This window comes from Tupaia chinensis, unplaced genomic scaffold, assembly GCF_000334495.1.
Source record: "Tupaia chinensis unplaced genomic scaffold, TupChi_1.0 Scaffold000416_1, whole genome shotgun sequence".
NCBI lineage: Eukaryota > Metazoa > Chordata > Mammalia > Scandentia > Tupaiidae > Tupaia > Tupaia belangeri.
The window spans coordinates 1,518,798-1,546,520 of NW_006159921.1; the positions used below are offsets into that span (position 1 = coordinate 1,518,798).

A 27,723-nucleotide genomic window follows, 5' to 3' on the forward strand; every position below is an offset into this window, starting at 1 on the left:
TTCCCTCACTCTGTGGCTGGTACTTCTAAGGGGCACAGTGGCACTAGCTTTAGAGTCAGGCAAATCTTGACTCTTCTTGCATTGCCACTTACCAGCTGTATGACCTTGGTCAAGTCACCTAACTGAGGTTGATTTCCTCCTTAATAATGTTAGGTAAAGACACCTGCCTTGCAGGGTTATTGTGATTATTAATTGGGCTCATATATGTAGAGGACCTAGAGCACAGTTACTAAGTGTTTAACAGGTCTTCAATAAATGTGGGGTTCCTTCCTTTTACTGATGCCTGAGCACCAGAGCTAGGGTGGGGATAAACAGCGATGCTGAGAATGGGCGATATGAACTTGAGTTTGCCCTTCCTCTAAAGGTCCCTCTGCGGATGATTGACAGCGTGGAGAGCCGTGATATGTTCCAGTTGCACATTGCCTGCAAGGACTCCAAAGTGGTGAGGTGAGAGCAGTTGGGCTTCATTCAGGGCCTCTGACTTCGTCTTGGTCAGACCGCTGTGCTGCAGGTTTCTTTGGAGCAAGAGAGGAAAAATACTGCCTCCCTTTCTCTGATTGGAGGGAAAGGTGAAAATTTGTTCTGTGTGGGGAGGTCATTTTACTTACTCGTAGTATCTTGACCTAAAAAAATGGGGATAATGTTTAGCTTAATAGAATCATCATAAGAAATGAGATAATGCTTATGAAAGCACCTTGGACAATATCTGGCACAGAATCTGCACATTTTATTGGTTCATTTATTCACTATCATACATTTATTGGCCCAGCCATGGTAGCACAAACAGTAGAGCATGCATAGGGCTGTATGGGAGACTAGGGTTCAGTTCCTGTACCTACCTAAGCAGACCAGGCATGGTGGTATGTGCCTGAAGCCCTAGCTAACTGGGAGACTGAGGCAGAAGTATTATGAGACCCTGTAAAAAATACTTATCATACAAAACCCAAACCGGAGCCAGCAGGTGGTTAAGGGTGCTGGATTCCCACATGGCCAACCATGATTTGAGTCCTGGACTTGGCGACTTGCTTTCTCACTTTCTCTCTCTCTCTCTCACTCTGTCCCTCTTTGGTCAAATAAAAATTAATTAATTAATTAATTAATAAAGTTCAATAAAATAATTTAAAAAGAAAATAAAAACAGAGGCCAGCAGGTGGCATTGCCATGGTTAATGGTGCTGAACTCCCATTGGCCAACCATGGTTCATGTCCCGTTCCTGGTGGTTTCCTTTCTCACTTTCCCTCTCTCCTTTGTCGCTCTCTGATCAGACTGGAAAATGATAATAGATAAAGTTAAAATAAAAAATGATTCTTTAAAAAAAAAAAAAAGGGCCAGCAGGTGGTGTGGTGGTTAAGGGTGCTGGACTCCCACATGGACAACCATGGTTTGAGTCCAGGACCTAGTGACTTGGTTTCTCACTTTCCCTATTTTTCTCTCTCTCACTGTATCCCTCTCTGATTAAATTAAAACAAATAAAGTTAAACAAAGACAAAAACCCCAAACCAAAAAATATGCATTTGTTGAGCACCCTGTTCTGTGCCAGACTTTTATGAACTGAGGATACAGGAAACAAAAAAGTTTTCTGCCTTCATGAGGCTTATAGTCCAATGGGGAGATACTGATGGTAAATAACATATTAAGTATATTAGATGATTTTTAAAAAAGAATTATTTATTTACTTAATTCCATTTGTTATTATTTTTTAATTTGACCAGACGGAGACAGAGAGAGAGAAAGAGAGAAAGCAAGCTGCCAGGTCTAGGACTCGGGCTGCTGTTGGCCATGTGGGAATCTAGTGCCTTTAACCACCACGCCACCTGCTGGTCCCATATATTAAATGATGATAAGCATAAAGAAACCAAGTAAAGCAAAGAAAGGGCATATGGAGGGCTGTGGGGGTGAAGGTTGCTCTGAAAAGATGACATGTGGGTGTTTGGGGGAAGAGTGCACCACACAGTGAGAAGAGTTGAGTGCAGGGCCCCTGAGGGGCTGTGAGCTAGTGGCTGCCTGTTAGAAGAGCGGCATGGAGGCTAGTGTGGCTGGAGTGAAGGAGCATGGGGGAATGGCCATGCTGCAATCCCTTCTCCTCCATTTTCTTGGGGTTTGGGGCACACACATACACATGTCTGGCGTGTTTTTCAGGCCACTAGATCCAGGACTTGATACACAGTTGGCCATGTGGGGGGTTCAGTCACTCCATGCCTCCTGGCAGGCCCTGGTCATTTATTTTTTAAGCTTTATTTATTTATTTATTGAGAGAAACAGGGACAGACAGAGATATAGCACCTCTTATAGGGCCTTGATGCTTTGATCCACCCCAGCTTCAGCCAGCCCAGCTCATGTGCATATGACCAGCATACTCAGGGAGGTTTCCAGACATGACATGAACAAGCAACCTTCTGAGTGGGTCTGCCTTGCAGAGCATTGTGTTCTACCACTACGCCACTATACTATCCAGCACTTGATCAATTTTATTTTTAAGGTGTTTGCCATAGGGCACATGTGTTTGCTGGAGAACAGAGAGACAGAGGGAAAGTGAGAAATTGCCCCCCCAGGGGGGATGGCCACACTACAGTCCTGTCTCCATTCTCCTCCTAGGATTTTGGGCATGCATGCGTGCCTAGCATGATTTTTTAGCTCACAAATTCTGGGACTTGAACCATGCTTGGCCATGTGGGAATCTAGCGCCTCATCTACTATGCCCCCGAGTGCCCCCCCTCCCATTAATGTTTGATGAGAGCATTAATTAATGCTCTCATCACTGGCTGCTGTGTTGAGAGCAGGTGGAAGAGAATGGGATAAAAACAAAGGCAGAAGCTGGGAGATTAGTTAGGAAGCCATTGCAGTTCCCCAGCTGAGAGATCATGGTGGCCTATCTTGGGTTGTGGCAGTCAAAATGGTGAGAAGTGGTCAGATTCTTGGTATATTTTGAAGGTAGAAGTGGCAGGGTTTGTTGACAGGTTGAATAGAAGAGAAAGAGGAGTCTGAGATGCTTCCAGGCTTGTTAAAAGGATGCCCAGTTTAGAGCCTACATGTGCTCAGGTGTGTGGGGAACTCAGGAGACTCCACATCGCTCTCCCCTTAAAGGAGGCTAGAGCCTAGTTGCTGGAGGAAGACTAAGGTGGGCAGCACGCAGTGGCAGAGCATGTTGTTCCACACTTCAAGTGCATTAGGAATGAAGAGAGGAAGGAGCCTCTGACAGTAAATTATATGTAAGTATATTAAATGATTTTAAGCATAAAGAAACTATGTAAAGCAAAGAAAGCAGAGTGGAGTAGGCTCGGAAGGCTTCAAGGAAGAAGAGTGACGTGAATCTGTTTTCAGAGTATCATATCGATAGTCAGAGAGGAGATGTTATCAAGTAGAAGAGAAAAACAAGATAGGGATGATGTGAGCAGGGCTTCCTGCTGGAAGCAGAAGTTTCATGGTAGGGAGTCATGGAAGGTGACACTGATAAGGCAGGGACATGGAATGTACACATGCAGAAACATGTGGTATGAGAAACAGTAGGGCCTGTGAGAGGGGATACTTATGTCTCAAACACAAGAGTTCTTGGGGAGAGAACTGTCACAAGAGGCAATTCTACTGGTGTCAGCCTATGTCCCAGGTCCCTACCACCACCACCACCACCACCACCACCACCACCACCAGGGTCCCCATTGCCTTATCTCCTTTTCTTCTCACAGCCTTCCTATGACCATATTTTTGACCCTTATGGCTCCATGGTACACTTGCCCCTAGCCTTACCTAGGTCTGTGGCTTCTTGTCTGACAGGTGCCACTTCTCCACTTTCAAGCAGTGCCAAGAGTGGCTCTCGCGGCTAAGCAGGGCCACAGCAAGACCTGCCAAGCCCGAGGACCTGTTTGCCTTTGCCTACCACGCATGGTGCCTGGGGCTGACCGAGGAGGACCAACATACCCACCTGTGTCAGCCAGGTAAGGTCAGGCTATCTTCTCTGGGATGCTTCTTTACATCTTCCGTTCTCAATCTTCGCTTGTCCGTGGACACCAGTGGAGCTGACGGGCGTGGGGGCTGTGTTACAGGGGAGCACATACGATGTCGGCAGGAGGCGGAGCTCGCCAGGATGGGCTTTGACCTGCAGAACGTCTGGAGAGTCTCTCATATCAACAGCAACTACAAGTGAGAGTGCAGGGGGTGGGGGACCAAAACACCAAAGCTCTTCCACATTTGATTAAGTGTGGTGGGCACAGCTCCTGTGATGGGGGCGAGCTTCTGGTTCCTCTTCCCACAAAACTTTCCCACAGAGATATAGCACCTCTAACAGGGCCAGTTTGGTGATCCCATCTGATCTCTTTTCAGATTGTGCCCCAGTTATCCCCAGAAACTGCTGGTTCCTGTGTGGATCACAGATAAAGAGCTGGAGAATGTGGCTTCCTTCCGCTCCTGGAAGCGGATCCCTGTGGTTGTGTATAGGTGAGACAATGGGGGACAGAAAGCAGGGAGGCCGCTTTTTATGTAATGCAGAGGCAAAATCAGAAGTTTTCAGCAGCCCCATTGACTAGAAATTGACACCTTGTAAGGAAGTGACTATGAAATTATTTAGAAACCAAGACTGCCTCAATGTTTCCTTCTAAGGATGAGGTTTTTGGGTATATATTTACTTTCCTTTTTTTCCCCCCCTTTTCTTCCCAAGGATGTATTTGTGTGTAAAATATTGCATTAGTTCAGGCCTTAGTACGCTGTCTTACAGACTAGATCCAGCCAGTAGCTTGTTTTATGTGTAGCATGTCAGCTATTTACATTGTTAAAGGATTATTATTATTTTTTTTAAGTACATGAGAGTCCATTTGTAACTCACGAAGCTGAAAATTTGTCTAGTACTTTAGGGAAAAAGTTCACCAGCCTCTACATAAGAACATTGTCGCTGAAACAGTGAGCTGGGTAGTAACTATGAAGTTTGAAATTGTTCATGTTCTTGGTTCAGCCCTCGTTCTCCTGCTGGGTGTCTGTACCTGGAGCTGGTGCTATGCGGATTTGATGAGTCAAGGTCACCTTGGGAATACAGAGCTCTTTTGAGAAAATGTGTGTAATGGCTCTTCGTATGCTGTAAAGACCTCTAGAGATGTTAAGGCTTCTGGTTGCTGTTATTATGGCCTGGATGAGTTGGTAGTCCCTGCTGCTCTGGAGACCCTGGTCTGGCTCCCTGAGGTCTCCATGGTAGGTCTCTGGAGAGTTCAAATGCCAAAGGCACCATGGTTTCTTATTTATTTATTTATTTTTTCTGTTTTGTCAGACACCTACGCAATGGGGCTGCCATTGCACGCTGCAGCCAGCCCGAGATCAGCTGGTGGGGCTGGCGTAATGCTGATGATGAGTACCTAGTCACATCTATTGCTAAAGCCTGTGCCCTGGACCCAGGGACAAGGCCTACAGGAGGCTCCCTTAACACCGGGAATAGTGATGCCACTGAGGCATGCGACACTGACTTCGGTAAGGTATAGGTGGAAGTAGGCCCCCTCCTTGGCCTCACTGGCTCCCAGGGAATCCCCAATAAGAAGATAAGAAAATGACAATCACATGCTGCCTGGGTCCCTGCTTTTTGGGAGGCTGTGGGATGTGAGGGGTCTCTAGTTGCATGTTCCCCTCTTCTGGGTGAGACTGGGGCCAGCTGACCCAGGTCTTTTCCCTGCTGTGTATTTAGATTCCTCTCTGACTGCATGTTCTGGCGTGGAGAGCACAGCGGCCCCCCAGAAGCTGCTGATCCTGGATGCAAGATCCTACACTGCAGCGGTAGCTAATCGGGCCAAGGGCGGAGGTTGTGAATGTGAAGGTATTGCTGTTATCCCAGTGTCTGTAGCCAGCCTGTGCTCTGGGAAGCTTTGATAGGGAGGAGGATGAGGTAGCTTATGTAGTACAAAGACCCAGACCAACTTGGCTTGGAATGAGGATCCTGCCACTTATTATCTATGATCATGTTTAAGTTGTTTAAGCTAAGCTTTATTTTCTCATCTATAAGATGGAGGTGGTACATGCCTTACAAAGTTACTGGGATGATTAGAGGTTGCATATATACAATTGTTGGCACAGAGTAGCTACTGCTTATTGCAAACTTACTATATATTTTCATTCTAAGTGGTAGTACTACTATCATCTGTCATAATATTACTATTGCAACTAGTATATGACATCTGAGTATTTAGGGATAAAAGTGCACTTCAGATTTTAAGAGTGTGTTTTGTTCCCATGCCGCGTGTTCTACCTGGCCAGGGAAGTTTTGTCTCCTAGGACCGCTCTTGTCCTGGATGCCTGTTTCCAGGACACACTTTTATGCTCCACTTTCCTCTCATGCCTATAGAGTATTATCCCAATTGTGAAGTTGTGTTCATGGGAATGGCCAACATCCATGCCATCCGGAACAGCTTCCAGTATCTCCGGGCTGTGTGTAGCCAGATGCCGGATCCCAGCAAGTAGGTATTCCCTGCTCTGATTTAATCATCTCTGGTCTAATCCCTTACACAGTGCTTCTTGTTCTTGGAAGAGTAGATGGGGCGATGGGAAGTTTGGAGGTCTAGGAAACCCAAGGGCCTGGGTGGAGTTGGGTGTCGTGGGCCAATTCCAAGAACACTTCTTTCACTTATTAACACTTGGGTGCAGTCATAGGACACTGGATTCCTTTTATTCCTTTTATTTGGCTCAGGTGTCCTACTCAAAGAACACTGAGAACTAGGGTAACACTTGGGTGCAGTCATAGGACACTGGATTCCTTTTATTCCTTTTATTTGGCTCAGGTGTCCTACTCAAAGAACACTGAGAACGAGGGAAAGAAAGCGGCTACATGTGCATGCAATGCTTCCCAGTCCCTCTTTCCATCCCAAGGAATTCTTGTCTGCCTCAGATCCTGTCTTCCCTCCCTTCCTGCAGTTGACAGAAAGACCATGGATTGAACCTCTTGATTTTAGCCCTCACTGGGCTCTTCATTGGGCACACTGGCTGCGGGTGGTGGAAACACTGTCATAGCCTCAGCCTTAGTGTCAGAGTTGATTTCTGCTCTTGTGTAGCTGGTTGTCGGCCCTGGAGAGTACCAAATGGCTGCAGCACTTGTCAGTGATGCTCAAAGCAGCTGTGCTGGTGGCTAATACCGTAGACCGGGAAGGGCGGCCTGTGCTGGTGCACTGTTCGGATGGCTGGGACCGCACACCGCAGATTGTTGCCCTGGCCAAAATATTACTGGATCCATATTACAGGACACTGGAGGTATTGAGAGCGGTTGGAGGGGGGTTTAAGAACAGAAGGAATGGGGGAGGAGGGGTAGGAGCTGGGCCTTCTGGATCTGTTGGGGATTGTTGTGGAGAGGTGGTTTTGAGTCTAGTTTCAGTCCTGTTGTTAGAAGCTACTAGCTCCCAGTGGGCAATCCCTAGGGTGTAGCCCACTAGTTTTTCCAGAGAGGGCCTACACTCAGGCTGTTTCCTTTTCTCAGGGCTTCCAGGTGTTAGTGGAGTCTGACTGGCTGGATTTTGGGCACAAGTTTGGAGATCGCTGTGGCCACCAAGAGAATGCAGAGGACCAAAATGAACAATGCCCTGTGTTTCTTCAGTGGCTTGACTCTGTTCATCAGTTGCTTAAGCAGTTCCCCTGCCTGTTTGAATTTAATGAAGCATTCCTGGTAAGTCCTAAACCCGTGGTGGGGGTTGGAAGGAGGGTTGAACTGGGGATGGGGGAATCACAACACAGGACATCAGCCTGAGGTCCCCCAGTGTCAGCAGGCTGTCTCGGTCCTCTAGGTAAAACTGGTGCAGCACACATACTCCTGCCTCTATGGCACCTTCCTGGCCAACAACCCCTGTGAGCGAGAGAAGCGCAACATCTACAAGCGCACCTGCTCTGTGTGGGCTCTCCTACGAGCTGGCAATAAGAACTTTCATAACTTCCTCTATACACCCAGCTCGGAAATGGTAAGTCTGAGTCCTTTTTCTTTAAGTGCTACCTGGAAACCTGTTGGGAGAATGTAGAGCCAAAGGCTCAAGGAATATATTACAAAGCATTAGTCGTGGACATCTTCCCCAGGTCCTGCATCCTGTTTGTCATGTCCGGGCCCTGCACCTCTGGACAGCTGTTTATCTGCCAGCATCATCTCCTTGCACACTTGGAGAGGAAAACATGGATCTTTACCTTTCCCCTGTGGCCCAGAGCCAGGAGTTCTCTGGCCGCTCTCTGGACAGGTAAGAAAAGTCCTTTTTGCTTTCTCTCCTCCACTAGGAAGGTAGTAATTGCTTCCTCTCTTGCCTAAATGTTGTTCTCTTTATTTTATGAAGGTTTTTTTTTTTTTTTTTGTGGGGGTTTAGGTGCGTGCGCTCTCCAGAAAGACAGAGATAGATAGAGAGACAGAAAGCAAAAATTCACCCCCCAGGAGGGATGGCCACACCACAATCCCTTCTCCTCCATTCTCCTCTCAGGATCTTGGGCACACACGCACACGTGCCCGGTGTGAGTTTAAGCCACCAGGTCCGGGACTCTAACTGCGGTCCACTACATGGGAGTCCAGCAACATAGGCATTATGCCAACTGCTGGTCCTGAGGGTTTTTTTTTTTTATTTAATATTCATGATAAAACGTGTACATGCACACATGAGAATAAGAGCGAGAGAGAAAAGAGACCCTCCAGGGTCTAGGCATGCTGTGATCCTCGTCCTCTAGTCCCTGAGCTGGTTGGGTCTTGTGTACTCTCACGTAGGCCTGGCATGTTGCAGGCTGATTGGGTGAGGGATTCAAACCTTGGTTACTATGTAGACCCAGCTTCTTTTGAGCAGTACATTACCACTGTTTCATGGAGCTGACCCTTTTATGAGATATTTGAAAGCACCTTCTTGGGTCAGTTGAAGGAAAAATTTGGCCCAATACTCATAACTAGGCTGGGATGCACTGTCTTTTCAAGGTCCTCTCTTAAGATAAGATGGTAATCTTTCTGGAGCTGTCACCTTTTGTGGTATTACCAAGCAGGAGAGAGGCAAACAGAACAGAAAGGACTATTTCAGGAAGGTTTGTGGGGTGGCTTGATTTTTATTTACTGACACAGGTGTGGGGAACTTGCTATCTTAGTAGCAACCGTTGGTATTCACAGCATTAGCTCCCAGAAGCATCTCTAAGGGAAGCGAGTCCCCAGCAGGAAGATGGCCTTTATATTCCTTCTTCAGAAAAAGGCCAGGATTTAAAGGGAAACATAAAATTACCTTCTAGCTGAGTATTTATGGGGAAGCAGGATGGGGGCTAGTTAAATTGTATGAGTAATTTATGTTTCTTATACTATAAAACTAATACAAAAGTAGAAATTGAAAGTCCTTCCTCCCAATCCTTGTCCCACGAGTGTCCACTATTAACACTTTGGTGCATGTTCTGCCAGATCTCGACATAGATATATACACACTCTCACACTGTCACATATTGTAGAAATGCTTTCAAAACACAAAACCAGGGGACCAGCAGGTGTTGTAGTGGTTACGGCGCTGGACTCCCACATGGTCAATCAAAGTTTGAGTCCCTGACCTGGTGACTTGAAACTCATGCCAGGCAACATGAGTGTGTGTGCTCAAAATCCTGGACTGGTCTGAGGTGTATTTCATGTTGAGTAAAGAGGAGAATGGAGGAGAAGGGATTGTGGCATGGCCATCCCCCTGAGGGGTGATTTCTTGCTTTCTGTCTCTCTGTCTTTCTGGCTAGCGCACAGGCCCTTTAGCAAAAAAAATCTCATAAGTAAACAAACAAACAAAACCAAAATTTTTTATATACTATTCTAGAAATTGTTTTTCTCACTTTGCATTAGGCTGTCACCCCATGACAGCACATATAAAGCTACTTTATTGTTTTTAGTGGCTACATCATAGTCCAAAATTAAAGTGTGTCATAGTTTGTATAACTAGCTTCCTATTTGTCATTTAGGTAATGTCTATGTTTTATTATTGCAGTAAGTTCTTTAATGAACATCCTTATATGTATGTCTTTTTTAAGAATTGTGGGAAACACAATACATGCATTTACATAATGTTTTGGTCAATGACAGACCACATACATGACAGTAGTCCCATAAGATTAGAATAAGCTCTACCATGTAGCCTGAGTGAGGAATGATAGATTTGCCTTAGACTTTTATTTTTAATCTAATTTACTTGACTTCTGATAACTATGAAAATATTTATATGTCTTGAAATATTTTTGTATTTTAAAAATAGTGTTTGGAATAATCGATATGAAGTAAATTCTCTGATGTAAGGTATAAACTAATGTAAAATAATAACCATTTCAAAAACTGACTATAGCTATAATTATATAGATATCTATAGAGCGCTCTGTAAAATAATTTTCTGATTCTAAGGTACTAAAATTTTTATTAAATACTCTTTAATATATTATAAATTTGATAATTGCATCAAAAAATTGAGCATCACTTAAATTTACTAGATTTTTTTGTATTTGCTGTCAATTTAAGAATATAAAGAACATTAGGAAAAGTACTTCTTTCTAGTAAATTTGTGTGAAGTCTGTTAAATAATAGATCATAGTTGAAAATATCATCATATATTAATGATATAATTTCATGCATTTCTGAACAGGTTTATGTTCTTTTTTTTTTCTTTTTTTTGAGAGGTTTTAGCTATAGGGCGCGTGCGCTCTCCAGAAAGACAGAGATAGATAGAGAGACAGAAAGCAAAAATTCACCCCCCAGGAGGGATGGCCACACCACAATCCCTTCTCCTCCATTCTCCTCTCAGGATCTTGGGCACACACGCACACGTGCCCGGTGTGAGTTTAAGCCACCAGGTCCGGGACTCTAACTGCGGTCCACTACATGGGAGTCCAGCAACATAGGCATTATGCCAACTGCTGGTCCTGAGGGTTTTTTTTTTTTATTTAATATTCATGATAAAACGTGTACATGCACACATGAGAATAAGAGCGAGAGAGAAAAGAGACCCTCCAGGGTCTAGGCATGCTGTGATCCTCGTCCTCTAGTCCCTGAGCTGGTTGGGTCTTGTGTACTCTCACGTAGGCCTGGCATGTTGCAGGCTGATTGGGTGAGGGATTCAAACCTTGGTTACTATGTAGACCCAGCTTCTTTTGAGCAGTACATTACCACTGTTTCATGGAGCTGACCCTTTTATGAGATATTTGAAAGCACCTTCTTGGGTCAGTTGAAGGAAAAATTTGGCCCAATACTCATAACTAGGCTGGGATGCACTGTCTTTTCAAGGTCCTCTCTTAAGATAAGATGGTAATCTTTCTGGAGCTGTCACCTTTTGTGGTATTACCAAGCAGGAGAGAGGCAAACAGAACAGAAAGGACTATTTCAGGAAGGTTTGTGGGGTGGCTTGATTTTTATTTACTGACACAGGTGTGGGGAACTTGCTATCTTAGTAGCAACCGTTGGTATTCACAGCATTAGCTCCCAGAAGCATCTCTAAGGGAAGCGAGTCCCCAGCAGGAAGATGGCCTTTATATTCCTTCTTCAGAAAAAGGCCAGGATTTAAAGGGAAACATAAAATTACCTTCTAGCTGAGTATTTATGGGGAAGCAGGATGGGGGCTAGTTAAATTGTATGAGTAATTTATGTTTCTTATACTATAAAACTAATACAAAAGTAGAAATTGAAAGTCCTTCCTCCCAATCCTTGTCCCACGAGTGTCCACTATTAACACTTTGGTGCATGTTCTGCCAGATCTCGACATAGATATATACACACTCTCACACTGTCACATATTGTAGAAATGCTTTCAAAACACAAAACCAGGGGACCAGCAGGTGTTGTAGTGGTTACGGCGCTGGACTCCCACATGGTCAATCAAAGTTTGAGTCCCTGACCTGGTGACTTGAAACTCATGCCAGGCAACATGAGTGTGTGTGCTCAAAATCCTGGACTGGTCTGAGGTGTATTTCATGTTGAGTAAAGAGGAGAATGGAGGAGAAGGGATTGTGGCATGGCCATCCCCCTGAGGGGTGATTTCTTGCTTTCTGTCTCTCTGTCTTTCTGGCTAGCGCACAGGCCCTTTAGCAAAAAAAATCTCATAAGTAAACAAACAAACAAAACCAAAATTTTTTATATACTATTCTAGAAATTGTTTTTCTCACTTTGCATTAGGCTGTCACCCCATGACAGCACATATAAAGCTACTTTATTGTTTTTAGTGGCTACATCATAGTCCAAAATTAAAGTGTGTCATAGTTTGTATAACTAGCTTCCTATTTGTCATTTAGGTAATGTCTATGTTTTATTATTGCAGTAAGTTCTTTAATGAACATCCTTATATGTATGTCTTTTTTAAGAATTGTGGGAAACACAATACATGCATTTACATAATGTTTTGGTCAATGACAGACCACATACATGACAGTAGTCCCATAAGATTAGAATAAGCTCTACCATGTAGCCTGAGTGTGTAGTAGGATACACTGTTGAGGCTTGTGTAAGTACACTCTGATCACACAGTGACAAAATCACCTACCGACACATTTCTCCAAATGTGTACCTGTTCTTATGCTTTGCATGTATTTGCCATCTAAATCATTTTTAAGTGTGCAGTTCAGTGGTGTTACCTTATATGTGTGTCTGCATTTGTGCCAGTGTCTAAGTTGGACAAGTTCATAGAAATGTACATATTTTGTTCAAAAGGTTATGTATTTTTCAAATTCTGGTGTTCACTTATTTGCTGAAGGTTTTTTCTTCCCTTTTTTTTTTTGAGAGATTTTTGGCACATGTGCTTGCCAGATAATCAGAGAGAGACAGAACTCACACTCCCCGGGCGGGGGGTGTGTGTGTGTGACCATGCCACAATCCCTTCTCTTGGGATTTTGGGCATGCACACACATGTGCCCAGTGTTTATTATTATTATTATTTTATACATTCAATCTCTGTACATGATTTAGCATGTATAAGAATTTACCCAGCATGAAATACACCTCAGATCAGTCCAGCTGAGAATACTATACATGTTATTATCAACAGGTAATAAACCATTTCTGTGTCCCACAAATATCTTGCTTCTGTATTTTTCTCCCTGATTTCCTTCCCTACATTCTTCCCCTCTCTCACTCTCCTTCCACACTGTCTCCAGTGTCCATAACTATTTTCAATGTTTTTATGCCCTCTAATCTTTCCATCTCTACCATAGAGTACAGGCAGTTAGTATATGTTAAGTGGAGACATACAGTGTCTCTCTTTCATAGCCTGACTTGCTTCACTCAACAATAAATCTTCTCTTCCTCATCTACTTTCTATCAAATGCCAGGGTCTTGTTTTTTATGGCTGAATAGTATTCTATAGACTACAGGTGCCAGACTTTTTCAATCCATTCTTCTGTTCATGGGTAGCTGTCCAGGAGTGAAATTGCTGGATCTCATGGTAGTTTTATTTGTCTTTGAGGAACCTCCATATTATTTTCCACAGTGGCTGGACCAATTTACATTCCCACCAACAGTGTAGGAGAGTTCCTCTTTCACCACAAGCTTGCACAAAACTTATCATTTTTTGTATTTTTAATCTTCATTCTGTGTCGGGATCAGCAGTTAGCATAATGGCTATGTCACTGGACTCCCATGTAGTTGACCATGGTTTGAGTCCTGGACCTGGCGGCTTACACTCACGTCGGGTGCGTGTGCGCACATGGCCAAGATCCCAAGAGGAGAATGGAGGAGAAGGGATTTTGGCGTGGCCATCCCCCCTGAGGGGTGATTTCTCACTTTCTTTCTCTCTATCTCTCTCTGTCTTTCTGGTGAGTGGATGCACCCTATAGCAAAAAACCTCTCAAAAAAAAACAAAAAGAAAAACTTCATTCTGTGTCTAGTGTGTTTTAAGTAGCCCAGTCCGGGACTTGAACCAGAATCAACTATGTGAGAGTCTAGCAATGTAACCATTACACCATCTACTGGTTTCTGACTGAAGGTTTTTAAAGTTAAAATATAACATATTATTGGCTGAATGGGAAACAACCCAATAGTCTAAATTAATAGTTTTAGGGTCTTTTGAGGTGAACACATTATTAGACAGCCATGAGAGGGCTCCAGGAATTCTTTCATTTTCTCCTTCCCCAAACTATGCAGAATTTGGGTACAGCTTTATAAATTTTTTTTTCCAGGGAAAGTCCTGTAACTTTTTATCTGTCATATTTTACTAATCATTGCCTTAATTCAATAAATGTTTCATTAGTACTTACAAATTGCCTAGTAGTGTACTAAGTTTTGTGGGTGACTTTAAAGAAATAGAAGTTATTGGTCCTACTTTCAGGATACTTTGAAGCTGTAAGATAAGACAACAGACAACTAGAGAAAAATCCTAAGTCACTATCTAAGTAAATAAGAATGTGTGTCATTTAAAGCTGTTAGAGAAATAAGATGTTTCTTTTCTTCTTTTGTTGCTGGAAGGCACTTACACGTGTGTGTACAGCAAGCGAGAGAAAGAGAGAAAACCTCACTGATGGGATGTGGTCAGAGACATGGTCATACCACAGTTCTTTTTTAAAAAAATTAATATCATAGAAAATCCAAGATTATCTAAGAAGTTTGTGTTTTGTCTTTTGGGATTTTTTTTGGAGAGGTTTTTGCTATAGGGCACATATGCTCACCAGAAAGACAGAGAGACAGATAGACAGAGAGCAAGAAATCACCCCCAGGGGGGATGGCCACACCGTGATCTCTTCTCTTCTATTCTCCTCTTGGGATCTTGGGCACACACACACACACACACACACACACACGCCTGGCATGAATTTAAGCCACCGGGTCCGGGACTCGAACTGCGGTTGACTACATGGGAGTCCAGAATCACCAACTGCTGGTCCTTGACTTTCTCACTTTTTCCTTTTTCTCTTTCTCTCTTACTCTGTCCCTCTCTGTTCAAATTAAAATAAATAAGTAAAGAAATAAAGTTAAATAAAATAATTCTAAAAAAAATAATATGCAAGTCTAGGCCTCACTCTTGGACATTTCCATTCAGTAGAAATGGGTCCTGGTTGCCTATGGGTCTGGAAGATCCATAGAGGCTAGCTAGGCTCCTGATGTATATCAAATATTGAACCTCGATGGTCTATTTTGTTTGAAATTTAGCAGTGGAAACTTGTTCCTGTTAGATGTTTTTGCTTCATTGACAGAAAGTGTATGCGTGTGTGTATGTGCATGTGCTGCAGGGAAAGAAAGCGTCCTCCAGTGGGTCATGATCATGCTACAGTTCTTTCTTCCAGTTCTCAGTCTTTTTTTTTTTTTTTTTAAGAATTATTTATTTAATTTTATATGTTGTTATTTTTTAATTTGACCAGAGAGAGACAGAGAGAAAGGGAAAGTGAGGAAGGAAGCAAGCGGGCCTGGGACTCAAACCGTGGTTGGCCATGTGGAAATCCAGTGCCTTTAACCACCACACCATCTGCTGGCCCCTATTTCTCAGTCTTATCAGGATTTTAGGCACTCACGTATTTTCAAACTACCACAGCCAGGACTCAAACCGTTGTCAGCCATGTGGGATCTGGCTCCCAGTGCACAGCGCTGAAGTACTGTATAATGGGATAACCCAATCTTGTTAGGTTCTAAGTTCATTCATTTCTCAAATCATTTGCCCAGAACTATGTTTCGTGCTAGGGATTCAAACAAGACACAGTTTTGCCACCAGGGCCCTTCAGTAGAGAGAGATAAACAAGTAAACAGTAAGTACAATAATGTGTTACAGGAAGCAATGAGGAATGTGCTTTGATGCTGATTTTTTTTTAAGAGAGAGATTTTTTTCCTATAGGGCATGTGCGCTTGCCAGAGAGACAAAGAGACAGAAAGCCAGAAATCACCCCCCATGGGGAATGACTTTGCCGCAATTCCTTCTCCTCCACTCTCTTGGGATTTGGGGCCCAGATGCACACGCGCCCCAGCGTGAGTTTTAAGCTGCCAGTCCGGGACTCAAACTGTGGTCGACTACGTGGGAATCCAGCACCATAACTGTTATGCCATCTGCTGGTCCCAATGCTGATTATTTTATTTAATCTTCACCATGACTTTAAAAAGTTGGTGCTTGCAGGGCCATCAGGTAGTGTGGTAGTTAAGGGCGCTGGACCCCCAGATGGCTGACCGTGATTCAAGTCCCGGACCTGGTGGCTTGCTTTCTCATCCCCCCCCCGCAACGGTGTCCCTCTGGTCAAATAAATAAATAAATAAATAAATAAATAAAGTTAAATAAAGTAATTCTTTAAAAAAAAAAAGTAGTTGCTTAGGACTAGCAGATGGTATAATAGTTACGTCACTAGACTCCCACATAGTCAACTGTGGTTCAAGTCCCAGGCCCAATGGCTTAAAACTCAAGCTGGGCACATGGGCATGTGTGCCCAAAATTCCAAGTGGAGAAGGGATTGTAGCATGGCCATCCCCCCGGAGGGTTATTTCTTGCTTTCTGTCTCTCTGTCTCTCCCGTGAGTGCACACGCCCTATAGCAAAAATCTCTCTTTAAAAAAAGGAAGGTACTTTAACCTTTTCCCCATAAATGTAGGAACTGAGATTTGAAGAAACTAAGAGCACATTTCTAAAAAGGTGCCAAGCTAGAATTCAAACCCCAACTATGGGACTACAGAGACTATAGTCATAACCACTGCTATATCCTTTTTGGAATTTCTACCATTAAAAAAAAAAATCAAAATTGATTGCAAAATTGGGCTGGCCCCATGGTCTGATAGTTAATGGTGCTGGATCCCACTTAGCTGGCCACACAGTTCTAATCTCAGCTTTGGTGACTTGAGAAACAAGCCAGGTGCATGTGTGTGTGTGCTCACGATTCTGGTGGGATGAAGAAATGGAGAAGGGGGACCAGCAGTTAGCGTAATGGCTATGTCACTGGACTCCCACGTAGTCGACTGCAGTTCGCGTCCCGGACCCGGTGGCTTAAAATTCACGCCGGGCGCGTGTGCGTGCGTGCCTAGGATCCCAAGAGGAGAATGGAGGAGAAGGGATTGCGGTGTGGCCATCCCCCCTGGGGGGTGATTTCTCGCTTTCTGTCTCTCTGTCTCTCTCTGTCTGTCTGGCGAGCGCACGCGCCCTATAGTGAAAACCTCTCCAAAAAAAAAGAAAAAGAAATGGAGAAGGGATTGTGGCATGACCACGATCCATTGCTTTCTCCCTCTCCCTCTCTCTCTGCGTCTCTGGCATACACATGTGCCTACTGGCAAGTTTTTAAAAAAATAAACAAAATAAAGTAAATTTAGGAACTAAAATACCTTCAAACATTGATCACAAAAGCAAAATAAGGGGCCAGCAGGTGGCATGGTGGTTAAGGGTGCTGGACTCCCACGTGGCTGACTGCAGTTTGAATCCCATCCCAGGGAGCTTGCTTTCTCACTTTCCCTCTCTCTCTCTCACTCTGTCCCTCTCTGATCAAACTAAAATAAGTAAATAAATAAATAAAGTTAAATAATTTTTTTTACAAAAGCAAAATAAAAATATATTTAAAAGCATTTATTACAATAAAATGTAAAAAAAATGTATTTAAAATAAGCTATCCTCTCACTTTGCTGTTGGGGATTTTCTGTATGGGCTGAATTGTGGTATTTGAGAATAGGAGGCCAGTGAAGTTGCCATTGTTTTCTGGTGAATTGCCTTCAAGTTTTCATTGCTCTGAAGACTGAATTATTCTAAAAATCAGACAGCCATTCCTGAAAATATCTGTTCTCACGTGGAGTATATGAAGAAGTTTAGAAGTCTGTGAGAGCTGTCTCCTAGGGAGTTTCCTTGGAAGTCAGAGGGGCACACTGCTACACGGTTAAACAAAGCTGTGTTGAGGAATTTTTTTTTTTTTAAGAATTATTTTATTTAACTTATAAATTTGACCCAAAAAGAACAGAGCAAGAAAGAGAGGGAAAGTGAGAAAGCAAGCCTCCAGGTCCAGGACTTGACCTGTGGTTGGCCATGTGGGAGTCCAGCACCCTTAACCACCATGCCACCTGCCAGCCCCCAAGTGTAGTCTTAATAAGCTTGTGACTAATAATTTTATGGTTAGTTGCCTGTATTTTGAATCCTCATTGTATCTCTACAAGGAATGATTTACTGTTATTTTTAAAAATGTTTAGTCATTTCTTCCCTGAGAGAGAAAGACAATCGAGTAACCTCAACAGGGTTTTCACACCCACGATTCACCTCCAGCCTCAGTCAGCTTAGATCGCTGGTACACACACTCAAGCCTGGTGTATAGACAGAAGCCCTGGGACGCAAACCAGGGACATCCCATGTGGGCCCAATTGCATTACCACTGTGCTACCACCTGACTTTATTATTATTTTATAGAGGAGGAAAGCAAGTGTCTGAGAGGTTTATTTAATTGTAGTCATATAGCTAGTCAATGTCACAGCCAATCTTATCTAGCTCTAAAACCCATTTCTGTCTTTGTGGTAAAGGTAGTGGGATATTAGGTTTGAAGCTCAGCTATAGTCCTGGATGGAATAGAAGCTTTAGAAGGCATCAGCTTAGAAGCTGACAAAAGCTGAGGACAGGGCTGGCTGATGGTGGGGTGGTTAAGGGTGCTGGCTCCCATATAGCTGACCGAGGTTCAAGTCCTCGAAACTAGTGGCTTGCTTTCTCACTCCCCACTCCCCCACTATGTCCCTCTCTGGTCAAATTGAAAGAAAGAAAGGAAGGAAGGAAGTAAATTAAATTTTATTTTTTTTAAAGAATTATTTGGAGCCGGCAGGTGGTATAGTGGTTAAGGCTGCTGGACTGAACATGGCTGATTACTGTTGGAGTCCCAGACCTGGCAGCTTGCGTTCTCATTTTTCTTCTCTCTCTTTGTCTCTCTCTGGTCAACTTCAAAAGATAAAATATAATAAATAAAAAATACGGGACCAGCAGCTGGTGTAATGGCTATGTCGCTGGACACCCATGTTGTCAACTGTGGTTTGAGTCCCAGACCTGGTGGCTTAAACTCATGCCGGGCATGTGTGCGTGCCCAAGATCCCGAGAGGAAAATGGAGGAGAAAGGGATTGCAGCATGGCCATCCCCTTGAGGGGTGATTTCTGGCTTTTTGTCTCTCTGTCTCTCTGTCTCTTTCTGGCGAGCGCACGTGCCCTATACCAAAAATCAAAATAAAAAATATAATGACTATACAATTTTAAAAAAATGAATTATTCTAACTTTATTTATTTATTTAAATTTGACCAGAGAGGGACAGAGAGAGAGAGAAAGAGAGGTAAAGTGAGAAAGCAAGCCACTAGGTCTAGGACTTGAACCACGATCGGCCACTTGGGAGTCCAGTGCCATTAACCACCACACTACCTGCCGGCCCCAAATAAAATACTTATTAAAAGAAAATGCTGAGGACAGATCCTAGGTTCTTAAGGATGGGATCTGTGTCTTACATTTTTTGCAGAGTAGACTCTCAGTGAATATCAGTTATTGTCATCTTAAATGTCATTTTTTTGTGTGTGAGCTCTAGCTTTGCTATTGCTCTGATGATCCAATTCTATATTGGAAGTGGCTCCCATTTCCTGACCTGGAGGTGTTGTGTTTGTCATTCCAGATTACCTAAAACCAGATCCATGGATGATCTTCTTTCTGCCTGTGATACAAGCAGCCCCCTGACTCGCACATCCAGTGACCCTAACCTGAATAACCACTGTCCGGAGGTCAGAGTAGGCCTGGAGCCCTGGCACAGCACTCCTGACGGATCAGAGACAGCCTTCGTGGAATCTGGGGTAGGAGGTTCTCAGCAGACTGTAGGAGAAATGGGTCTTCCACCCACTTTGCCCAGCAGCCAGAAAGACTACTTGAGCAATAAACCTTTCAAGAGTCAGAAAAGCTGTTCTCTAAATAAACTGCTTAATATCACATTATCCCGGGAAATGAAGAGCAGCACCTCTGATCCTGAGATCAAAGTCCTAGAAGAGACTAAGGCACCAGCTCTGGACCCTCCTTTCCAGCATGATCTGGGTAGGACTTTAGATGGCACAGGAGAGCCACACTGTCCTGAAACAGCAACTGTCAGTGCACTCTGTAAGGTCATTGCCAGCAAGTGTGATGGAACTGGTGATTCTTCAGAGTCTTCTCAGGACTCCCTTATAGGTGCCCCCCAACAGGCCCAGCAAGACTCCACACCAGGTGTGCCCTCCAGACGTGCTGCAGATCATAGTCCAGGCACCCTTTGCCACCCACCAAGTGCTGCCTGCCAAACCCCTCTAGGCCCAAGTGCTACCTGCCTCAGCCAGGGTCCCCCCGGGCCCACGGCAAGTATCTCCCACCAGGAACAGCCCAGCTCTCTGCCAGATCTGACTCATGGGGAAGAGGACACTGGCAAAAGAGGAAGTAATAGGAATGGGCACTTACTGGAAAATCCTCGCTTTGGGAAAACGCCGTTGGAATTGGTTCGAAAGCCAATTTCTCAGAGCCAGATCAGTGAGTTTTCTTTTCTAGGATCCAACTGGGACAGCTTTCAAGGGATGGTGACTTCATTGCCAAGTGGGGATACCACCCCTCGGCGGCTGCTTTCCTATGGTTGTTGTAGCAAGAGATCAAACAGTAAGCAGATGCGGGCAACAGGGCCCTGCTTTGGGGGCCAGTGGGCTCAGAGAGAAGGCATAAAGTCACCTGTCTGTTCTGGTCATTCCAATGGACACTGTACTGGCCCAGGGGGCAAAAACAACCGAATATGGTTGTCTGGTCACCCAAAGCAAGTCTCCAGCACAAAGCCTGTCCCATTGAGCTGCCCTTCTCCAGTGCCTCCTCTCTACTTGGATGACGATGGACTCCCCTTTCCCACGGATGTGATCCAGCACAGGTTACGGCAAATTGAAGCAGGGTACAAGCAAGAGGTGGAGCAACTACGGCGACAGGTGCGCGAGCTTCAGATGAGGCTGGATATCCGTCACTGCTGTGCCCCTCCAGCAGAGCCGCCCATGGACTATGAGGATGATTTTGTAAGTATTCACCAACTGCCATCCACCATTGATTCTATCCACCCGGCCGTCCATCCACTCAGCATGCATTTGTTGAGTACTGCTGTGTATCACTGAGTTAGGTGCTAGGACTATGGGAGAAAAGACAAGCAAGCAGTTAGAATGATGTTAAGTGCTATGATTGACAGAAGTGTCAGATGTTAGCAGTCCAGTGTGAAGTGAAAGGCCGAGGAAGACTTTCCTGAGAAGATAATGCTTGAGCTGAGTGCTGAAGAATGTGTACTACTTCGCTAGGGAGACAGAGGAAAGGATTTACAGAAGCATGGAGGCAATAGGTATTCCAGTAGCATGGCTTAAACAAAGAGGTATGAGTGTATGCATGCACACATAACTAGTGCTGGGACCGTGACAGAGAGTTCAGTAGTATGGGAGGGGGTGACGTTGGGAAGTAGATGAGGATTGCAAGAGTGCATTTGAATGCCCTTGTTTAGAGTTTATCAAGATGATAAAACGTTGAACCAGTGAGTAGCATGATGAAATTTGTGTTTTAAGAAAACTACTCTGGGGCCAGCAGGTGGCATGGTGGTTAAAGGTGCTGGATTCCCACATGGCCGACCACTGTTCGAGTCCTTGGACCTTGTGGCTTGCTTTATTCCTGTCCCTTTCTCTCTCTTTCTGTCTGTCTGTCTCTGGTTAAATTAAAAATAATAATAATAATAATAAATGGAATTAAATAAATAAATAATTATTTAAAAAGGAAACTACTCTAACAGTATAAAATTTCGATGGGGCAGTTGGGACCCCCCCTTGGAAGGCTGGTTAGGACATTTTGGAATAATCCAGATAAAAGATGATAAGAACCTTTAGGCTTTGCTATGTTGGGCAGCCTCAGGTTCTGGTACCAGTCCTGGGGGAGCGTCTAGAGCTCGCTTCTTCCCTATAATAGCTTGCTATCTACACAGATACCTCTGTTTCTTCTTCCAGGGCACTCCCACCTACCTGCTGCCCGTTCTCTGCTTATAAAATGGACAGACTGACCACTTCTTACTCTTCAGAATGATGCTTTAAACAAGAGTCAGAGTGCCAGCAGGTGGTGTGGTAGTTAAGGTGCTGGATTCCCACATGGTCAACTGTGGTTTGAGTCCCTGGACCTAGCGGCTTGCTCTCTTCCTCTCTCTCTCTCTCTCTCTCTCTCTCTCTCTCTCTCTGTCATAAGCACATGTACCCTGTAGCAAACTAAATAATAATGATGATGATAAATAAAATTAAATAATTCTTTAAAAAAACAAAAGGGACCAGCAGATGGCATAATGGTTACATTGCTGGACTCCCATGTAGTCAGCCACAGTTTGAGTCCTGGACCTGGTGGCTTAAAACTTGCACTGGGTGCCTGTCTGTGCATTCCTAAGATCCCAAGAGGAGAATGGATTGCGATGTGGCCATCCCCCCTGGGGAGTGATTTCTGGCTTTCTGTTTCTCTGTCTGTCCAGCAAGCACACACACCCTATAGGAAAAATCTCTCTAAAACAAACAAACAAAAAGATTCAGCAAACTTTCTTTTGTGACGGGTCAGATAGTAAACACTTTAAGCTTTGGACTTACAGCCATATTTAAATCACAGGTGAAAAGACTTCAAGAAGAACCAAGCATCTTTCTTTTCCCAAATAAACTTCACTTAAACATGGAAAACAAAAACAAAAACAGTTTAAGCGTGTGGGCTGTACAGTCTGTGCAGCAACTAGTCAGTACTGCTGTTGTAGTGCAAAAGCAGCCATAGACAATATGTAAATGCATGAATGTGGCTATGTTAGAAAAAACTTTTTTTTTTTTTGGAGAGGTTTTCGCTATAGGGCGCGTGCGCTCGCCAGACAGAGAGAGACATAGAGACAGAAAGCGAGAAATCACCCCCCAGGGGGGATGGTCACACTGCAATCCCTTCTCCTCCATTCTCCTCTTGGGATCTTGGGCACGCACGCACATGCGCCCGGCATGAGTTCTAAGCCACCGGGTCCGGACGCGAACCGCGGTTGACTACATGGGAGTCCAGCGACATAGCCATTATGCTAACTGCTGGTTCCCAGAAAAAACTTCTCTTTACGAAAACAGGCAATGGGTAGATTTGGCCTGTGGGCCAGAGTGTGCCAACCCCTGGTTTAGAATGTAATAAGAGAGAGTCGTGCTACACTGTGGTGTAGTATGGTGGTTAAGAGCCACCATGGTGGCTGGTCTAGGGCCAGCATGTGGCATGGTGGTTAAGGGTACTAGACTCCCATGTGGCTGACTGTGATTTGAGTTCTGAACCTGGATGCATGCATGGTGGTTAAGGGTACTAGACTCCCATGTGGCTGACTGTGATTTGAGTTCTGAACCTGGAGGCTTGTTTTCTCACCTTCTCTCTCTCTCTATGGAAATATTAAAATAATAATAAAGTTTTTAAAAAAAATCTTTAAGAAAAAAAAAGAGCCTGGGTCTAGGGACTAGCAGATACCATAATGGTTATGTTGATGGACTCCTACATAGTCGACCATGGTTTGAGTCAGAAACTCACACTGGGTGCATGTGCATGTGTGCCCAAAATCCTGCGAGAAGAATGGAGAAGGGATTTTAGTGTGGCCATGCTCCCTGATGGAAGGGTAATTTCTTGCTTTCTGTCTATCTCTGGTGAGTAAATGCGTCCTATAACAAAAATCTTTCTTTAAAAAAAAAAAAAAAAAAAGGCATGAGTCTAAACCAAAATACTGGGTCCAAACCGTTACTACTTACCAGCTCTTAACTTTCTCTGTAGCTTTGTTTCCTTATTTGTAAAATGAGGTAAAAGCAGTAAACATCACAAGACTACTGTGGAATTAAATAAGTTCATGCATAATACACTTAGAACAGTGCTTGACATAGTAAGTGTTAGTGACAATAAAGATGATGTTGATATGTTTGTCTTTTTTCAGACATGCTTGAAGGAGTCAGATGGTAGTGATACAGAGGATTTTGGTTCTGATCACAGTGAAGACTGCCTTTCAGAAGCAAGCTGGGAACCTGTCGATAAGAAAGAGACTGAGGTATGTCCAGGCAAATATGTGCTGGGTAGTTCTGCAAGCCAGTGAGTCATCATATTTCTCACAGATGAGTGATGTACTGTAGTCTAAGCTTTTCCCAGGTGAGTAGACAAGTAGTGGCTAGGTACAGAGATCAGCCTTGTCATTTCCCCCCAGGATGCTTTCCTTTGTTGCAATGTTGCTCTTCCATTGAGTTGACCAGGACCTGGAATTGTTCCTTGTGCCTTGTTAGGTGACTCGCTGGGTTCCAGACCATATGGCATCACACTGCTATAACTGTGACTGTGAATTCTGGTTGGCCAAACGAAGACACCACTGCAGGTGAGATGTTTTGTGACTTATAAGACAGTGCAGTACAAGCGTATAGAACTAAATTGAATTAATCTGAAGATGGAGACATCTTCATAGGAACTTTTTTTTTTTAATTTTTAAATTTAACTTTATTTATTTTTAATTTGACCAGATAGGGACGGAGAGAGAGAGAGAGAGAGAGAGCGCGAGCGAGAGCATGAATGCGTGCAGACCACCATGTCTGGGACTTGAACTGTGGTTGGCCATATGGAAGTCCAGCACCCTTAACCACCATACCACTTGCTGGCCCCAGGAACTGTTTTTATTTGTTCTCAACTTTTCATTTACTCATAGAAAGTCTTTTTAACTATCATTTATTTCCAGCGTATTGGTATTTCTAATGAACTTTTCCCTCATTGTGCTTTGGCAGAAATTGTGGGAATGTATTTTGTGCTGGATGCTGCCACCTGAAGCTGCCCATTCCTGATCAACAACTCTATGACCCAGTTCTCGTCTGTAACTCTTGTTACGAACACATTCAAGTATCTCGTGCCAGAGAACTCATGAGCCAACATCTGAAGAAACCCATTGCTACAGCCTCAAGTTGAGTGCCAGAGGAGACGACCTGTCCAATTTTAGCAGGTTTGAAAGGAGGATCTGCTTCAGGTGTAGTTTGGAAGGTTCTTTGGTGTGGCTCATGAAATCACAGAGCTCAAAAGATACCGTCTTGAGAAATCCTCCTCGGTACCATGAGACTGGAGCAGAGGAACTGCAGTTTGGCAGGAGGTCCTCTACTAGTGAGACCCTCACTTTGGGTAATGTTCCAGACCCAGAGCCTGGAAGCTTAACGTTGAGTTGGTGGCTCCAGCCTTTTCTCCTGGGGGTTACAAGATGATGATTTCATAGATACTGTCTGGTGCAGAGTGCCCCAAACAGCAATGAAAGGCATATGTATAACCAAACTCCAAGTGATAACCAGACCCATCTCTCCTCCACCTTGAAAAAAGCAGATTATAGCATACAAGACAGGAGATCCTGTTCTCTTTGAAATGAACTATATCCCGTACCTCTGTGCTCTGTGTCTGTGCATGAAGGCTCAGTCGTTAGAGGCACTCTAGTTGCATTAGTACTGTCTTTCTGTGGTTTGGTTTAAAGACTGGTTCAGCAAATGGAGGTTTGGATGTATTTTTCACTCGACTCATCAGCCAGCATCAGTGAAGATTCAGTTTAGGGGGACATTTCTAGGGAGTGAGACATTTTCGAGAGCAGAGGGCAACTCTGCTGATGTTCAGTCCTGGCAAAAACCAGTTATTTTGAGCTGTGAAAGCAGTTGTCTCTGATCCGCAGTGGCAGCTCTTGAGGTATGCACTGTGAAGAATGAGAAGGGAAAAAACAAAGATGATCCTTGTGAAATATCTGCTGATTGTGCCCTACCCTTTGCACCTGACTTTTCCTAGTTGTCCTGGTGCTAATACAGGAGCTACACCTTGATCCTCTCCTGGCATGAAAATAAAACACAAGTTTTTGTTGTTGTTCCATTACCCACTTCCCCCATGTTGTCGTTCCCTTGGCTGCTGCCTCCTCTGGGTCACACTGCTTCTTATCCTGAACACTTGACACCTTGAGGGTAGAATTTAGCGTTTGGTTTTTACCTCCTAGAATATGCTGTCTGGTATGTGAGGGTTTCAGTACAAATGCTGCTGTCTATTTCTGTGCACTTAATAATGGAACCCAAACAGAAGAGAATAAAGCCTTGATACCAAAATTGGGAGAGAAAAATGTGTCCATTTGGACCAAACTTTTTTTTTTAATTTTTAATTTTTTTTTCATCTTAATATGTACCAGTGGCACTTAACCAAAAGATACAGTGACAATAGCCATGTACTGTGGTTGGTACAGATACAGTCTCCTTGGCCTATAATGAAACAACTAGGACTTCTTTTATACATTTTCTTTAACTTGGTGTATGAGAGATAAATTACATTTAGGCTTATCCTACTGTAAAACATGGTAATCATCTTACTGCTACTTTGATGTTGCTTTCTAGAAAAAAAAAAAAAAATCTCATTCCAAAATAACATTTATTTAGAATCTGCATTTAGAACAAGAATTGTTTTTGTCCTGACCTTTTCTTCAGTCCTACAGAGAAGCATCTGTGCTTCTTTTATACTTGCCATGGATGTAACCTAAAAAGTTTTGGAGTATTTAGGTCAGCCTAGCAGAACTGTTTTTGTTGCTGTTTAAATGGAGCTGAATAATGGAGATTTTTGTGTCTGGGAAATTTCTGAGATCATTGAAAAAGTAACAAACTCTCTCTTGTCTATGATACATGAAATTCTTTTAAACATTTTCTCAATCATTAAAATTTACTGCCAGTTGAGTGGCTTTTAAATTAACTTGACTTTCATTGCACTTCACTCTGCCTGTTTTCAGGAGGAGTAGCATTGGTAACATTTGGGGAGACTGTATCTGTCTACTTTGTGTGGCTGTTTTGAGGACCTGTCCCATCAGTGAACAAACTGCATGGCCTTGGAGAGAGAGACTCTGGGCTCTTGGCTCAGATATATTCATCAAATACTCCTTTCAGAGCTGTTGTGGGTGTAAGTGACATGATGTGGCCAAAAACCCAAACTGTGCAGTTGCGTTGTGACAAACATGCAATGTGCTGTAAAAACTCAATACGATTTAAATAAAATCTCTATATTAGTGCTGCTTTGTTGGGTCTTTTCATTCATCTTAATTTCTTTTTTGTTCCTTTGACTATGAAAAAAAGGCTATAATATACCTTTCCTCCCACTAATTTCCTTTTTATTTAAAGATCCCTCTCTACATTTGCACAGTTCAGCAGTGCTTATTGACTGACTGGATAGGGATTTGTTCTTATGGATTCTGTAGAATTCTATCCCATCTCTCTGGTGAGGTTTATTTATTTCTCTTTAATGTCTAAAATGTCACAAGCCTGGGTGACATAGGATTATATTTAGGTTTTCAGGATTCTCTTCTGGGCCCTAGTTCTTATCCTCTAGTAAACTGTCTTGAGCAAACATACTGGCTTAAAAGGTATCCTTGAAATAAAATGCTACTAACCAATAGGTGAAATTTGTTCATTTAGGATGTGGTACCTGGGCTGACACCATTGTTACTTGGAGAGAGGAGCAACTATTTGTAGGTTACAGAGAGGCCCACGTCTTCAATAATGACCGGCTCTATGCTGCCTACGGTGCTCCCTGCATTCTAAGTCCCCGCTCGCAGGCTGGGCTGCAGCCCACGAATCTTTGTATTCCACCGTAGCTAACTGGGCTTCTTTCTCGGCAGGACTTAGAACCCCCCGGTGGGCAGCGCTTCCTGCCAGAGTCTGTCGGTTCAGGAGCGCAGAGGGAATGCAGCCGCGTGTCTCTGGGTCGGCGGGCCCGCGGGCGGCGGAGGGGGAGGGTCGCTTGCGCAGCGTCGGTCGCGCGGCGGGAACTCGAGGCCCCATTGGCCGCGCCGCAAGGCCCCGCGGGGACTCGTGCGCCAACGGGTCCCGGGGGCGGC

At 43.9% G+C, this 27,723-nt stretch overlaps 3 protein-coding genes across 6 annotated transcripts in view; all 3 read left to right on the top strand.

Annotated features, from left to right (window-relative positions):
• Window positions 1-26,897, top strand: part of MTMR4 (myotubularin related protein 4) — a 34,493-nt gene extending 7,596 nt beyond the window's left edge. For 2 of the 4 annotated variants that reach the window (XM_006154642.3, XM_006154643.3), the window contains exons 5-19: window positions 365-447; window positions 3,772-3,932; window positions 4,041-4,137; window positions 4,318-4,431; window positions 5,252-5,448; window positions 5,660-5,788; window positions 6,314-6,425; window positions 7,017-7,212; window positions 7,436-7,621; window positions 7,740-7,910; window positions 8,023-8,177; window positions 19,477-20,869; window positions 23,791-23,901; window positions 24,131-24,219; window positions 24,620-24,797. In XM_006154642.3, the coding sequence (XP_006154704.1) occupies window positions 365-447; window positions 3,772-3,932; window positions 4,041-4,137; window positions 4,318-4,431; window positions 5,252-5,448; window positions 5,660-5,788; window positions 6,314-6,425; window positions 7,017-7,212; window positions 7,436-7,621; window positions 7,740-7,910; window positions 8,023-8,177; window positions 19,477-20,869; window positions 23,791-23,901; window positions 24,131-24,219; window positions 24,620-24,797 (3,372 nt within the window). Of the gene's footprint in view, window positions 1-364; window positions 448-3,771; window positions 3,933-4,040; window positions 4,138-4,317; window positions 4,432-5,251; window positions 5,449-5,659; window positions 5,789-6,313; window positions 6,426-7,016; window positions 7,213-7,435; window positions 7,622-7,739; window positions 7,911-8,022; window positions 8,178-19,476; window positions 20,870-23,790; window positions 23,902-24,130; window positions 24,220-24,619 lie in introns of all 4 variants that reach the window. The other 2 variants (XM_006154641.3, XM_027774237.1) reach the window with 1 other exon arrangement.
• The window catches only part of SKA2 (spindle and kinetochore associated complex subunit 2), a 1,094,818-nt gene that overhangs the window by 633,821 nt on the left and 433,274 nt on the right, over window positions 1-27,723 (top strand). The window lies entirely within an intron of this gene.
• HSF5 (heat shock transcription factor 5) overlaps window positions 27,570-27,723 on the top strand; it is a 52,833-nt gene continuing 52,679 nt past the window's right edge. Inside the window, exon 1 of the mRNA XM_027774225.1 lies at window positions 27,570-27,677. Within this exon, the coding sequence (XP_027630026.1) occupies window positions 27,570-27,677 (108 nt within the window). The remainder of the gene's footprint in view (window positions 27,678-27,723) is intronic.